Source organism: Gavia stellata, chromosome 5 (genome assembly GCF_030936135.1).
Source record: "Gavia stellata isolate bGavSte3 chromosome 5, bGavSte3.hap2, whole genome shotgun sequence".
Lineage (NCBI taxonomy): Eukaryota > Metazoa > Chordata > Aves > Gaviiformes > Gaviidae > Gavia > Gavia stellata.
Window position 1 is genome coordinate 3,120,988 of NC_082598.1, and position 16,480 is coordinate 3,137,467.

Consider the following 16,480-nt stretch of genomic DNA (forward strand, 5'->3'; position numbering starts at 1 on the left):
TCTGCTCCTCTTCTTTTGCCCCGGGAGGAGCAAAGAGCAGCTCTCTGATGCTCCGGGTTGAAGCGCTGGAGCAATCCCAGCACCGAAGCGCCAGTGAAACGTTTGGCAGAGAGGGAAATGCATGTGGATCTCTGCATGCTCTTGCCTGGTTTGTTTATTCTCTCTGTTTCGATTTTACCAGGATAAGGGAAAGGCTCATCTTTAGGGGTCTGCCTCTCCCTGGCTGTTTGCTGCTCTCCGGTGCGGAGCTGAATGAATATGGGACCTCCTACAAGCAAGGGGGTGGAAAAATGCATGGAGCAGGGAAAGAAAGCATCTCCTGTAAAATAAAAAAAAAAAAAATTCCTGGGGAAGGGTGCTCTGGAAACAGCCTTTCTCTGCACCCCTGTTTGCTGGGTTTCAGGCTGCTCCTCCCGCGCCTGCCTCGCTGGGCTGCAGGACCGCGTTCAAAGGCATCTTCCCAACTTCCAGCCTTTGCCTCGAGCTCCTGGGTCTCTCCCCCCGCCCCATCGCTGCAGGACCCGACCTGGACCCCCCCTCTCCCCGGTCTTTGCTGCTCCCTGGGGCTCAGAGGGAGCCGGGGACCAGCTGGGTCCCTGCCCGGGGAGAGGCGAGGGGAGGGCGGTAGGAGGGACCGGCGAGGCGGGGAGGGGAGAAGGATGCTCCGGGGGTGGCTCTTTGCTTTCTCGCCTGCCCGGAGCTCGCAGGGGCTCGCCTGGAGGATGTCTCACCCCCTCGGCACAGGTAACTCTGGGACCCCCATCACCCCAGCCTGGGAGGGGGGGCTGCACAGGGGAGGAGGGGGTTGCAGTCCTGCAAAACTCCTTTCAAGGGGAAAAGGGGCTTTGAAACAAAAAGAAGAGGATGCAGGTTGTGCATGATGCTTGGAGCCCTGCATAGGGGTGAGCCTTGCCCTAAAGTTTCCCTGTTGATGGCTGGGAAATACTTACAGGGGTGAATACCCGGGGGTGGGAGCACGGTAGGTGCTCTCCGTCTATCTCTGCTATGTGTGTGGTGGTGATGCTCACGGCTCCGGGCACAGGCTGGGATGCCCTGACTGAATGTGGTACCCTGGGGGTGCTGCATGTGATGGATATGCTCCCACTGCCATCTGCAGCGCTGCACCGTGCTCCTGCGGGTATGTACGGTCGCGTGTTGCTGTATGTGCATGGATTTACAGACACAGCTTTGAAGTTTACGTGTTAACGCATGCGGGAGATACAGTCGGTGATGTGTGCGCGCACATTTGTATCTGTGACTTGTGTTGGCACATACTCTTTGATATCCACATACAAGAATGCGCATGTGGTTGCATGGGATTTAAATATATGGATGCACAGGAGAAGTGCAAGACCAGCAGCGCAGCTCGGCAGTAGCGCATAATAACACAGGCAGTTACAATCGGCTGCCGTTATCTGTCCTTCTGGAAAAGCATGCAGGCGATTAGGCAGCCGTTGCAGGCGGACTGGGCAGCTTGTGCTCCTTTAAAAGTGGAGATGAGCTTTTTCCGAGCATCCTCCAGCAAACTGTCTGTCTTCAAGCAGGCTTGGGAAGCGGCTTCTTGCTGAGCACGTGAGATCCAGCTGCAGCTTTGGGAGGCATGAGCTGGGGTTGGGAAGATATTTTATTGTCTTAGCCTGTTTGTGATAAAATGTTCTGGTTTGTCACTGGAGGTGTCATTGCTGGGAGAAAACTCGTGCCGTTGCCCGCTGCGGTGAGCTCAGAGCATGTTGCTAAGGGCCAGCCCCAGGCAGTTTCTGGAGCACCATCTTCTCTTTGTGGAGAACGCAGAGCAGCAGCACCCGGCTCAGAACTTGCTTCCGAATCCATTCATGACTGAGGAACCCTCTGTCCCAGCCAAGCCAGACCTGCCGTCCTCTAACCTCACCAACGTGACGGACTGCGGCGAGGAGATCCTGCTCTATGGGGACACTGAGAAGATCGTCATCGGAGCGGTGCTCTCCATCATCATCCTTATGACGATCGCTGGCAACGGTCTGGTCATCATCTCCGTATGCATCGTCAAGAAGCTCCGGCAGCCCTCCAACTACCTGGTGGTGTCCCTCGCAGCCGCCGACCTGTCGGTGGCCTTTGCTGTCATGCCCTTCGTGACCATCACAGACTTGGTGGGGGGAGAGTGGCTCTTTGGGAAGGTTTTTTGCAATGTGTTTATCGCTATGGACGTTATGTGTTGCACCGCCTCCATCATGACCTTGTGCATCATCAGTGTGGACAGGTAAGGGAGGACAAAGCATCTGCCATGTATTCAGGTGGGCTCAAATATAAGGGTGTTTCTGGAGGTTGAGGGCCACCAGAATCATGTTCCCGGTTGGATAAATGCTTCTGCATGTGTTTTCCAGGTGCATGGGGTTGCTGAGGGCCTTCTGTAGGAATTAGGTGCCTCAGTCCCTTTGGAGAACCTGGGCTTAAGGTGCTTCCTCGAGTAACTTCTCTAAGCTACTTGCTTAGTCCTCCTCCTCTAGGCAGCTGCTTCACATTGTTCATCCTTGGCTTGAGGAACAGAGCCTAGAGGATAGACCCGTGACCTGACCTTCTCCATGGAAAGAGGCTGAACCATGGAATTATTCAACAACAGAAAAAAAAACCCTCCACATCATTGAAAATCCAGGTTACAGAGCTTCTGAAGCCCAGTCCTATGGGATGCTCTGCTGCTCCCTGGACTTGCGCCTTGGCTAAGGATGTCGGCAACTCCCCCCCACCCCATCCCAAGTCCCCAAAACCCCTGGTTTAGCCCAGCGCATGCATTTGTGAGGATTTGCTGGCTTCAGCTCCCACACCTGGGGTCAGGAGGGAAAGGCTAAACCCATCTGGCAAACTGGTAAGGCTCGGGCAAGTCAGCACCCCCGTGGGTCTAATTATAGCAGCCTGCGTCATTAGGGACATTGCGCTGATGAGCCGATGGGACGGATCCAGATCTGACGCGCGTGCTGGCTTTCTGGAGGGGTCGGTTTGGGTTTACGCTGGCACTGCTGAGCCGGGCTGGTTTGTGATAAGCAGCTCAGGGAAGGGAGACAGCCGACGAGATGCGTGCCTTCAGCTATACGACCTTCTTGGTCACCCTCCCACCCTCCCCAGGTGTGAAACCGGGTGACAAAGCAGAAAGGGCAGAGAAAAATCCTGGTGATGATGACTGACGTTATCCCCCAGCAAGCAAACAGCAACTCCTGCTCCGAAGCCCTTGCCCCCCGCCAGTCGCTGCTCCCCTAAGAGCTGCCCTTTGCTCCGTGGCCCTGATCAGCTCAGCGCTGCTGGTTAGAAAGCAAAAGCACTCCCAGGCCACACGGCAAGGTCCAGCTCTGCTGCTGAACTTGCTTTGTTTTAATAAAAAGCCAGTTCCTAAAAAAGCAGGTGTATTCAGAGCTGACAGAAGTCTGTCTCTGTTAGAGGGAAGAGAATAAATGCAGTAATGAAATATGTCAATGCTTTCTCTTGATGAGTGAGGAGCAGGGGAGCAGCTACACACTAATCAGATTGGCTTTGCTTTAAAAAATTTTCTTTCCGTTTTCCTTTCCTTTTTCCTTCCCTTTTTCCTTTCCCCTTTCCTTCTCTTCCCTTCCCTTCCCCACCAATCCCATCCCACCCCATCCCATCCCATCCCTTGGAGAAACACTCTTCCAAACATGCACACAAATAGGACAGTCCTTTCACAAAAATCATGGCAATTTATTCCCCTTTTTTCATCACGTCTCTCTCACCCAACGCCACCGCTCCCGTGAGCAGACCAAAATCTGAGGACGCCGTGCAGGCAGGTGCCTGGGGTTGACATTGGTCCCTCTTTTCCCGCTGGAATGGGACTGGGTAGGAGGTTTCTGGGGAGGTGTGGACACCAACGTGGGGGGGGGTCCACACATGCCGAGGCCAAATCCTGGACAGTGCTGAGGGCCGTAGGGAAGGCAGCGGGGAAGCAAGTTGGAGAGGACCTGCCTGTGCGTGACTGTAATCCCCAGTTTAAATGGCAGCAGCCCTAAGGCTGCTCTAAGTTGTACCCACTGGTCATACAGCTGAGGAGGATCTCTTTCAACTGGGTGATGCTGGAGGCACTTGTGAGTATACGTTTTCTGTCTCCAGCAACCCCCACCTCTCCGGGGGAGCATCTCTGCCCAGCTCACCCCGATGAGCTTGGCGGGGCTCCGAGGAGCCCAGGAGCAGGGCGGCTTCAGGCCCTTGCTGCAAAACTCATGCTGCCAGCACTGAGCTGCAGAGAGGGAAAACCATCCCACCCCGCAGGCACGCGGTCCCGTGCCTCACCTCATGCAGCTCTCAAGCACTTACTCAGCTCTGCCGCAACATCTCCAGGTGCCGGCCGAGCAAACCCCACCATCCCTTTTGGATGTTGGAGAGGAAAGGGGAGCTGCAGCAAAAGAAATGACAGAGGGAGCAGGTTGCCGGGTGCTTTTATACAACGGCTTGGCCTTTCTGTGCTTCCGACCCCTCAGCAGGGTGATGGAGGAAAAACCCGTGACACAAGAGACTGCCACAGAGCCTGAGTCTTCTGGCACGGGCTTGTTCCTCGGGTGCGTTTTCACAGGGACCGTGCCGCGCTGGGAGCTCGGCTGGGCTGCAGCATCACCGTTTGCTCCTAGACCTTCATCCCCCCTCCCAAATGTATGGTGGGGAAGCTGAGTGGTGAGAGGGCAATTGCCCAAGATGCGTTTCAAGCCAGGGAAAGGAGAAAAAGAGCAAAGGTTGTAATTTGAGTGGAAGGAGGACTGGCAGGGCAGAGGGAAGGGGGTGGAGAGTCCTCCCGGCTGTGCCCACCTCAGCTCTGGGTGGGAGGAAGGGCATGTTCCGAGTGTAGGGGGGCTTGAGGAGAGAATAGGAATAATTGGGATGTCCTCTGATGCACAGAGGAGGAGCAGGTGACTGGGGCACTGTGCTGCTGCTTTCTGCCCGGAGGGTTCCCAGGATGGGGCTGTGGGCTGTGTGGATTTCCCCATGGCCGTACCTTGAGCATCCTGTAATTCATCGTTGCTCCACGTCAACCCATCAACCTCATTGCTCCCACAAGGCAGTTGATGGAGGTGGATTGAGGGAGAGCATAGATCCAGGACCGTGCCTGGATCACCACCTCCCCCCAGCCTTGGGATGGGCAGGATTTTTTGTTTAGCTCCTGATGGAAACATCTCCAAAAGCACACTTTTCAATTTCTGTGCTGACACAAAGCAAAGCCGACCACAAAGCTAAAGCAAAAGGATAGCTGAGTTTGCAGAGAGCCTGAAACACCTGCTCCAGAAGAGATGAAATGGTTGTTCATTTCAATGAGGTGTTAACTGAAATTTCCACCAGTGACGATGGCAAGCTGTTCCTCCTGCCCTGCAAGAAAGAAGAGGAACAGCACTGGTGTTCCTGGAACTGGTGCTTCTTGGAAATATAAATATCTCCTCTAGTTCTGTCCTGAATGCCAACTTGGTCAGCACTGTTAGGCAGGTGCCTATTTCTGCCAAAGAGGACATTGCTTTTTTACTGATGGCTGAAGTGTCCGCATATTTTGGTTAGCTTAGATATAAAAGATGCTTGGTTTGCCCAAGATGACGAGTACTATAAAAATGTAGGCTGCTATTATTGGTTATTAATGCAGAGCGCTTTCTAAAAGCCTTTTGATTGAAGCTGGTAGGACTGATCTTGTCTGAAGGGGGGGTTTGATTGATTTTCCTTTAAATCAAAAAAGAAAAATGTTGGAAACGTCCATTTTCTCTTACATTTTTCTTATATAAAAGCCTGCCAATGTTATAGATTCTTTATTGCCACAAACCAAAAAAACAACAAAAAAAACCCTTTTGGCTGTTCAGCTTTTGATGAAGCTCTCTGTAAAAACGCCAAGCAGCTGACAAAAGAAGCTCCCCAAACCCCACATATCCCTTCAGATTTTCCTACCGGGGGAAAAAGTCTCCATCCATTTCCCAGGCAGCCCCGCTGGGGCTCTCCCATCTCCCTGGCAAGTACTTTCTACCCAAAATCAAATTATATGCTCCAAATTTGCATCATCCTCAGTAAAAAGGATGCCTCCCAAAAGAGTCGGTGGGATGAAACCTGCACAGCGTTTTGCTGGATCGCCTTTACCGTGTCCTTCATCTGAACATGTCCCAGCCCAGGTAGATCCCTGCGCTGTATCTCCAGCAAGCTGGAATGCATCCCTGGGATGCTCCCATGAGCTCTGGCTTAGGGCAGGGGCAGATGAAGCCACAGGTAGCTGCAGCCTCCAGCTGCCCTTTGCATCCTCCACCTGGAGGTTTCCTCTCCTTCAGCAGGATGGGGCAGGCACGCTGCCAGCCTGGAAGCAAGGTATGGAGCTTAAATTTGGCCCAGAGGAGGCACGGGATTGTGGTAAAACAGTGGGGTCTGGGAAACCCCAGTCTGGGCTCATTTGGGCTCAACCAACCTGTGTGAGTGGAGGTTCATCCTCTGCCAGCTGCAGAATGGAGATGGGGCACCTTGGAGAGGTTTTGCTTTTCTTTATTGTTTAGTCCCTGGCATAAGGATTCAACAATTAGCGTTGAGCGTAGAATAAATGAACTGAATTAGCTAATCCATGGGGTTGATGGTGGAGCCCAGCCTGGGGCAGGTCTCCTACCCCGCGCCCAGGGCTCGGGCTGCCCAGGCATCCGTGGGAGGGAGAACGTGGAAGGAGTTTATTGCACAAGGAACGAGGGGCTACACAATCAGCTCTGCACGGCGGGGGTCCTGCAGAGCCGCACAAACCGCTGGTAATCGCTGCTCCGGGAATGGGCTTTTGTTACCTGATTACCACTAAACTTGATTAGCAACAAGATACCCACACACGCACAAAAGAATCAAAGCAAGAGAATTTGATTTGCATTTCATTGCGTGTCTGTCCGATCTCACCTCCCGCCCTGCTGTAAAGGCTGGCCTATTTTGAGGTCTTCCTGCTCTCATCAAAATCATAAGCAAAGGCCTCAAAACAGCCCCATTTCCTCCAGCAGCGACTGCACAAGGCACCCGCAGATGAAATGTGTCAGCTTTGCCTCTTTTTAAATCTTGTCAGTGTGCATTTTGCTTGGCTAGCGTGTAAATTCCTTGAAGTTTCAGCAAATCCCGAGTGGATCGGCTTCTAAAGAAAACCCAGTAATAGCATAATAAAGGATATCACACAATACAGCATATATTAGTTTGCAAAGTTCTTGGCTTGGATATACAGAGAAGTGATTTTTGGGTGTTGAATCTGGAGATGCAACAGCAGGGCAGGGTTTTCTCCCAGCCTAGGGGACATCAGGTCTGCTCTCCCTCCAAAGCCCCTTCCTACAGCAGGAGGGATATTTGGCAGCATCCCTCCAACCTGCTCCCACCCATCGCTCTGAGTCCTGATCTTCCAGCCAGGCTCATCACTTCTTGCTGTGCTCAACCCAGGTAGGAAGGATTCAATGGTATGTCTTGGAAGGACAGCACCAAACCCAGCTCTGTTGTCCATCTCCATCTCATCAGGTCTCCTCCTTCGTAGGCAGGGCCCCATGGGGTGATGGGGTTACAAGCCCTTTCCCGAGAGGTTGCGTTGTCTTTGCACCCATGAATGTTGTCCTTCAGCCTGTAGCACTGCCGGGTACTCAAGCAGCATGGGTGGTCGTGGAGAGTTTTACCTGTTCTTTGCGAGTAAGGCCAGGTGAAGAAATTACAGAGGAAAACAGGAAAAGAATAACTCAGTGAATGAATTCAAATTAATTTTATCAGGGAGTCAGGGGAGATTACTTCGGGCTTTGAATTTATTTAGTAGTCAGAAGGGGAGGAAGAATTGGATTTTTTTTATTTTATTTCCATCTTCTTCCAATCTTGGGGGAAGATCTGGAAAAGGGAAATAATCAGGGAAGAAAAAAATGTCCTAACACCTACAACTGATTGTCAGAAAAAAAGAATGATACACCAGAGGCAAAATTCTCTGCAGAAATTTTTTCTTTTGGCAGAAAAGCCTGTTCTTCCCTGGAAAAGCTTTCAGCAAAAAGCATCCATACAGCTACTGTTCTCACTGCCCCTCTGGACTGACGCAGCTTATCCAAAACAATTGAGAGGTGATGTGATCCTGTCTAAAAATGCCTAGAAATTCCTGACAACAGGCAGGTTTGAATCAAAAAGGCTGTAACATAAAAGAAATCCATTTGACAGCTGGAGGCTTTTGCTGGACTGGTTGAGACTGAGAAGGAGGCAGAAATTTTTCGGTGGGAACATTGGCTGACAGTGGCCAACTCCCTGCTGATTTATTAGTTTACAGTTGTAATTTACCAACTAACAGTTGACACAATTTCTTAGTCACATGAACCTTCTCAATCAAAGCTCGGGATGGTTCAAAATTACACCCCATAGTCAACCAGGAGCTGATGGCTGATACAGTCTCCAGCTCCTTTCAGTCAAGCTAACAAGGTAACTCCTAACTCCGGGCATCAGGATTTGTGAATTCTTTTGGGATCCCCTACTCAGAGCTCCTCTCATCTTACTCTCCAGGGAGGGCTGGACACCATCACTTCAGGAGCTATGGGCTGCGCAAGGGAGCAGACTGCTCCGGCTGTTTGCAACTGGCACTCGCTCCTGTCTTGGTTTCTAGAGGTCATCTCCAGTAGATTTTGCAGGAACCTGTAGGTTTGTCCTAATATTGGATGGAGGGAAAGGGGAGTGACGGGGTGTGCTGCTGACAGCAGTGTCTCCCATGGGTGCCAGTGCTGCAAGGTGCAAACACACAGTCCAGCGGCTGAAAGAAGGTGTGAGTCAACAGCTGTCAGTCTTGCACCGCAGTCCCTCACCTGATCACTACCCTTCCTCTCTGTGCCCATCCAGGCACATCCTTAAGTCTTCCCAAAGGCAAGGTCGCTCGTTGCTCGCACACTGCCTCAGGGATGTCTCAGCTGCAGGTTGTATTTCTTCCTCGAGTTCCCAAGTTGCCTGGACAAATGTGTTGTCCTTCCCACTTCCCATTAAAAACTGGTATGAGTCTGCTCATTTCATCTGGAGCCAGTCCTGATGCATCCTGGTGCAAGTATTACTCTGTGGATCACCCATCCCACTCCTGTGTGTTTCCCTGGGAGGGCGACAGTCTGGAATGAGTTACATGCCATGGCTGGAAGTCGTTGCATGGTCTCTGTACAAACCAGTTCTGGTGGAAAACTAAGCTTTTTTAAGCATTTTTATTCCCAAGGAAACCACGTGGAGCTCAGACTGTGCTCAGCTGTTAAACGACATCTTGCGTTGTGCACGGAGTGGTTGCAAGAAAGCAGTGGGGAGTAGTTGAAACAGGGTGTTTAGGCATGAGGACTGAAGGGATGTGAAACGCATTTCACAGAAGATAGTGCAGTTGCATGTCCCTGGGAACATTTTCATTTGGGGAATTAATTTCTTATGTAACCCCCTCCAGGGCCAAAATATTCCTGTGACGGAGCACTAACAGCTGATTAGGAATGAAAACCACCCAACAGCATTCACAACTTGCAACCCTCCCAACCTTTTGCAACTTTTCTTTTTTCCAGGTATCTGGGAATCACTCGGCCGCTGACATACCCCGTGAGACAAAATGGGAAGCTGATGGCCAAGATGGTCTTCATCGTTTGGCTCCTGTCTGCCTCCATCACCCTTCCTCCTCTTTTTGGCTGGGCCAAGAACGTCACTGTGGAAAGAGTCTGTCTCATCAGCCAGGACTTTGGGTACACAGTGTACTCCACGGGGGTTGCCTTCTACATCCCCATGGCGGTCATGCTCGTCATGTACAGCCGGATCTACAAAGCCGCCAAGGTCAGCGCCGAGAAGCACCGCTTCATGAACTTCCCCAAGCACTACGAAGAGGAGGGCGTCTACTGCCTGGAGGCCTCCAGCCGGAGCCACCACAGCTCCAAGCGTACCAAAGCGGTGGAGGAATGTGCCACGCTCTCCAAACTGCTCCGGCAAGACCGAAAGAATATTTCCATCTTCAAACGGGAGCAGAAAGCAGCCAGGACCCTCGGCATTATCGTGGGGGCATTCACGTTTTGCTGGCTTCCGTTCTTCCTGATGTCAACGGCTCGGCCTTTCATCTGCGGCATCCGCTGCAGCTGCATGCCCCTGCGGCTGGAGAGGACTCTGCTCTGGCTGGGATACACCAACTCCCTCATCAACCCCTTGATTTATGCTTTCTTTAACCGAGACTTGAGGACTACTTTCTGGAACCTCCTGAGATGCAGGTATAGGAACATCAACAGGAGGCTCTCCGCAGCCAGCATGCACGAGGCCCTGAAAGCCACAGAGAGGCATGAATGCATCCTGTAGAGCCGCGTCCTCTCGCTCAGTGCCTGACCAACGAACTCCTGCCTCTCCATTTCAGGTTCCTTGCTTCTCTTGCCTCTCGGGGCTGGCAGAAACCATGCGTGCCATTGTCCCCCTGCCACACATCGCCACTGAGAGTGACAACCCTTCCCCTCGCTCCGGGAGGAGCCGCGGTTCTCCTCGCCTCGGGAAAAAGTGGGCAGCCCTTCCTTCTCACCATGTCCCAGGTGGGACCTGAGCAGCTGTGAGCAAGACCGGGGGGTTCAAGGTCTACCACCGATTGTGGGCAAGTCACACCACCTTTCTGTGCCTCAGTTTCCCCATCTGTTAAAAAAAAAGAGCGGAAAAGCGACCCTTCCAACCAAACAAAAAAAAAAAAAAAACAACCCTAAAAACTTGATAAGACTGTGGCTCTCCACCTTCGAAAAGGGCTCTAAGGTCTGTGGAGGGCACACAATATACTATGTAAAGATGACATTGGCTGCACTTCTCTATCGAATATGACAGCAGCTATAGGCTCCGTTGTAGATCCAAGCACTCATGCCATCCCAGCTTATGTGAACACTTTCCACCGATGTAATTGCATTTTACACACAGAGCTCATGTCCAGGTTTGCACGTCAGAGCAGTAATACCAATGACCCCATTTCCCCTCACACTGTAGCACTGCAGCACTTGAAAGAAACACGCTTGCAGAACGAAACACAGATGAACGTGAAGTTTCCATTATGGTTGGATAGGAAAGTCCAACGGCCTCCTCATCAGGGCAATGACCAGTGAGCGAAGACAGTTATGTTTATTGGGTTGTACTGTAATTCTTTCTCAGGCAAGTGATGTGTGTTCATAATTTGTGGCTAATTGACTCCATAAAAGCACGCTTTGGTTGACAACAGAAAAAAGTATGTAATTTCTCTGACAGCTTTACAGTGCTTTGGTATGATGTCCAGCAAGCTTGAAAAAATACACTAAATGATGTATACCTTTTTTTTTTTTAAAAAAAAGAAAGTCTGGTTTCCTTATTTTGGTGTAGAATCCTTGGTCACTTTGACTTTAAAGCATCTATTTACTTTTAAGTGGTGGTGGGACTTGTCTTCCTGCAGTCCTCTTTGCTCCTGACCAACCTTGTTGCATCGATCTTGCTTTGCAGCCCCATAAACCCTTGCCCATCTGTAGATGATGTCTGCTCCGTGGGGTCAGTTGTTTGAATGTCTCGTATCTGGGTTTTCTTGCCAAAGCCAGACTGTTCAGCGGCTCAGGAAAGGGGTTTCTAGCCCTCCCTCCACTACAGATTTTCTTCGACAAGCAAGAGTGGTGGCAGTCCCATCTCTTGCAACGTCATGCAATATGATGCCTCCATGCATAGCTAAGCTGGCTGTTGGATGTCTTGGCTGACTGCTGGTATAGTTTGGCTGAGGAATCAAGATTTCTCCCATGAAATCTTTTGTGCTCTCACTTCTTTTTAGTAGACATTTCTCTTCTTTTTCTTTTTACACTGACTTTTTCTAGAGATGCGCAACAAGGTCTCCAGTTTAGACTGGTGATTCACAGCAGGGAAACTGGCTCAAGCCCACTGGGAATGTCCCAAGGGCCTGAGAGGTTGGGCACAGGAACAGCAATGTGTCCAGATGTTCTCCAAGCTCATGCCCTCACAGGTAGAGCCAGAATTGCACGGAGGACCCGGGGAGTTTTTTGTAGCGTTGTATGGGTCTCCAGTGGGAAATGCTTAAAGATCAGGCAGCAAAGAGATTTGAATGAGGACCTACTCAGGAGGGATCCTAAATGTTTAGCTGGAGCTCTGCTTCACCTGCTATCTCATGCAGGAGCTCTTTGGAGAGCAGTGAGTGATTCTGCTAAGATGGTTAACAGCTTTTGATCTCTCTCCCATGGTTTGCTGCCTACAGTTGTATGTTGGTGCTGGGTTCGTGCAAGGCTGCCTGGACCAGGCTATCTGCTGCAGGCAGAGCATTGCGTGCCTTGCAGCCACGTTCAGTCCCTAGCCCCTCCTGCTCCGAGGCTGCTATTCCTGTCCAGGACCAACACAAGACCCAGCCTTGCTGAACTGTCTAGAATGCATACCAGCAGTAAGGACCTGTCCTCTACCATTCTGCCAAAGACAGATGCTATTGCCCAGGGAAGCTTGAGAGGTGTCCCTGAGACACCCTGTGGTCTTGCATCCTGCAAACCAGAGACCCCCACCAACACAATGAGGCAGGAGAAGGCATGATCATACCCTCACTCTCTTGCTTTCACACTGCTGCCACAGGAACTGGTGCTAAACCTTGCCACAACCTCTCTACTTTCCCTTGACGGTGTATGTTCACCTTGGTGCACCTCCTACTCATCACCCTTTCCCAGCTTAGTTGCAACATCTCATGATGTTTCTGCTTCCAAGCCCACACAATACGTCCCCACACACCACCTCTCTAGGGCATGGTCTGACTGCCCGTCTCAGGCCCTGCATATGAAAAACAACCCCTTTCCTTCCAGAAAACACTTTGGGCCATCGTCTCCTCTGTCACAACATTTTAGCAGCAGCTGGTCGCTGGCTCTGGCCTGCCATGGAGACATGAAGTTGCTGCAGGGTCTGATTTCCTCTCCAGGCTCCCGCAGCTCCTTCCCTCCCGCGGAGCTAACGGTGCCCTTTTGACAGAGCTGTCTGGATTAAAACTAACCAGCTGCTAATTCAGACTGCCTCGTCAGGATGTGAGAACCCCAAGACAGCCCATTTCATATTCAGCACATAACAAAAGAGTCTGGTTTGTTCTGCTGCGGTGTATTTATACGCCTAAGGTTGTAGTGGCATGGTTTTACTTATTTTCTGTCTTACGGGTTCTTAAACTGCCTTCAAAATTCATAATCTTGTTTAATTCCACTTAACATCCCTATTTTGATGGCATTTCCAGCACTGCTTAGAAGAATTCTGCAGAAGAGCTATGAAACAGTGTTTCAGCCTTTTAAATGAAGTCATATGAATACTTTTTTTTCTGCTTTGATGGTTCTTCCAGAAGACAAAGAGTAGGGGAAAGAATATGATTCTGGATGATCCAAACCCCAAACTTCTTCTAAGCAAGGAATCAAGCAAAATGGTTCATTCATCTTAAAAATCAATGTTTTCTTTGACTTGGAATTGAATGTTTTGTTTCACTCAAGGCTTATCTGATCATCTTTTGTTTTTTCTCCTTATATTTTCATTTTAAGCTGTAGTTGTGTTAAAAGAAAAGCTTTGTTCCCAGAAACAATTCCAAAAGTTTGCATCTAAAGATATTTAAATATAATAGCTTCGCTGAAACAAAATATTTTGCTCAAAAAATAATGAGATAGCTTGCATGATTTTTCCAGTAGTTATTGTCTCAAGCTGTGAGACATCAGCTTAAACTCTTGCTTTTTAACTTCCCAAGATTAAATTGTGTTTAGGTTATTTACCCTAAATAATGTGCATCCAAAGGCACCAAGGCCTTTTCCACACATGAGTGAGCACCAACCATTTAATTAAGCCAGTCAAGATCCTTGTAGATGAGTCGCTAAATCATGCTGAAAATACTCCGTGGATTTTTTTTTTTTAATCAGACGGGAATCAATGCATTTGGCAACTGCAAAAAAAAAAAAAAAAAAAGGCTTAAAATAAATCTGAGCCATTTTGAAACTGATTTTAGTGCGCAAGTATGTGCCTAACCAACCTGTGTGAGATTTAAGAGAAATTAGCTCTATAAAAGTCCATGTTTAGGCAAAAATCTGAGCTCAGGGAGAAAAGTATCAGTTTAGGAGGACAAGAGAAACTTTTGTGGGCAATGAGAGAGTCCCAGCAGACTAGCAGCAACGCAGTGGAAAAGAATGAAGAGCCTCGGGTAGAGAAAATGGAAGTAATTCGGGCATACAACGAGTAGGTCTGAAGTCAGCTTTTTATTCCACTCCGCGTGCAGGGGAAATACAAACAGAAGCACAGACAGAAGCGATCTGGGGAGAAAAGACAATTTTGACAAACCCCTACGGCCGCCCCAGCTGGGGCTTGGAAGTTTTTGATAACAACGTTCAGCAAAGCCGGGCGAGATCAGCTAGAGATGTAACGAAAAGCCCGAGGCGGTAATAGCCTGTCTATCTCTTCCCAAAGAGCGTGAAACCTCCCCGCTCTCTGAAGTCAGCACTTTGTAGATGGGTTTGGCTGAGGGAGACGAGCGTTGGAGATTTGCATGGACAGCTCAGCAAACCCACCATGTTCTTCATCTCCACTCGGGTCCTGCCATCTCTACCATCTCCTAATGACAATGTAATATTAAGACAGCTGCACCACGTCAGACTGGAAGCTGCTCTAGCCCAGGATCCTACCTTAAGCAGAGACCAGTGGCAGATTCTTACAGAGATAGGCCAAAAAACAGCAAATCTGTTGTGGTATTTCTAGCGCATCATTCCTTGTCCCAGCAATTAAAGGTTCAGCAACTTTCTGAACCAGAAGTGCTCTTGTAGTGCTTAATAACCTCCAACGGGTGCTTTTCTTCTAACCTATTTATGTTTTTCCCACTCTGCCATCCTGAGGCAATGAGTTCCACAGTTTAATTACTTTTCAGGTGAAGAACTATCTCCTTTCACTCATTTCAAACCTGCCATCTGCTGAGCTCTGGCTAATCCTTGCATTAGGAAGGAGAATGAGTGATCATCCCTGTTCACCCTCTCCAGGCCAGTTATGGTTTTGTAGACCTCTGCGACATTCTTCTCTTTGAAATAAAAAGGTCTATCATCTAGCCCACGAGTCCTTCTCCAACAGCAGACATAAGGAGATGCCTTGGGAAGAAAATTAGAACAAGGACAGTCTGAATCATATGCCTTCCCCCCCTCCACTGCTTTCAAAGCATCCAACTTTGAAGAGGAGGCTGAGGGGAGACCTCATCGCTCTTTACAACTACCTGAAATGGGGTTTGCAGAGAGGTGGGTGTTGGTCTCTTCTCCCGAGTGACAAGCAACAGGACAAGAGGAAATGGCCTCAAGTTGCGCCAGGGTGGGTTCAGGCTGGATATTAGGAAAAAATTCTTTACTGAGAGAGTAGTGAAGCATTGGAAGAGGCTGCCCAGGGAAGTGGTGGAGTCACCATCCCTGGAGGTGTTCAAGGAACGTGTGGATGTGGCATTGTGGGACATGGTTTAGTGGGCATGGTGGTGTTGGTTGGTTGATGGTTGGACTCGATGATCTTACAGGTCTTTTCCAACCTTAGTGATTCTGTGAACTATTTTTAGTTCAGGAAATTCCCTGCTTAAACATGGTTTCTGTGCAAGCCTCAGTGTAGCTCCCTGCTATTCCACAGGCATCCCAAATCTGGGACTGGATCACTCCATGTAATATCCCAGGCTGGGGCACCTGGCAGAGCAGGACCTGGTGCACGGGGCACTGCTGGGTCTGGCACGGAGAAGGTGAAGAGGAGGGCTAATGGTGGCCAGCCACTGCCTTCAGGGGGTTACAGGGGAGATGGAGGCAGGCTCATCCAGGGAGGTGGGGGAATCTTCTTTGGAGACAGTCAAACTTCAGCTGGACCTGATCTACCTCTGAAGCTGCCTTTGCTTTGAGCATGACATTCATCCAGAAACCTCCAGGTTTCCCTTCCAAGTTCAGTATTCTATGAATTGGATGATTTGTCTAGTTTCCCACTCCAACTCATGTAAATATTTAGCATCCATATTTTTTGGCAAGACAATCTACAGATCTCCTACCTGCCATGTGAAAAATTCCTTCTATTTTGAACCTTCTAGTGGCACTTAAGTTGCATGTCTAATAAAACTGAAAGTCAGCCATGCGACACTTTCCACCTGTGTTCTTATGTAAGGAATGCTTTTCCTTAGTTTGTTTTATCGCCATTTTAATCTGGACACAGTTCTTATTCACCATGCAAGATCTTCAGTTGCCTGACTCTATTGCTTTTCTCTGTCTTGTGCCTCACTCCGAGATAGAGCTTAAGCAAAACCCCCATAACACCAAATGAATGGGCAAGCCACTGCTATAAAGTCATCTTGTGGCACATAATTAAGGCAACAGGTGGCTATTTCCAGCCTTCTCAGCATTGGCGCACATGGAAGGAAGCAGACTCTGCTCTGCTCAGACGGTTCCACTTTCTTTTAATGAGTACAAGATCTCTCACCTAGAACATACAATTTCAGAAGAAATCAAAAAGAAAGTGGGAGTTGAAAGATGATGTTGTACCAATGCCTTATTTTGTGAAGAGCACAATATATCTTGCAAACAGA

The 16,480-nt window shown here is 49.6% G+C and overlaps 1 protein-coding gene across 1 annotated transcript; it reads left to right on the forward strand.

The window, feature by feature from the left end:
* Positions 1-1,727: 1,727 nt before the first annotated feature.
* Positions 1,728-10,257, forward strand: LOC104263025 (5-hydroxytryptamine receptor 7). Its single transcript, XM_009819583.2, has 2 exons — positions 1,728-2,236; positions 9,486-10,257. Exons 1-2 carry the CDS (start codon positions 1,728-1,730, stop codon positions 10,255-10,257), a joined length of 1,281 nt encoding a protein of 426 aa, XP_009817885.2.
* The last annotated feature ends 6,223 nt before the right edge of the window (positions 10,258-16,480 follow it).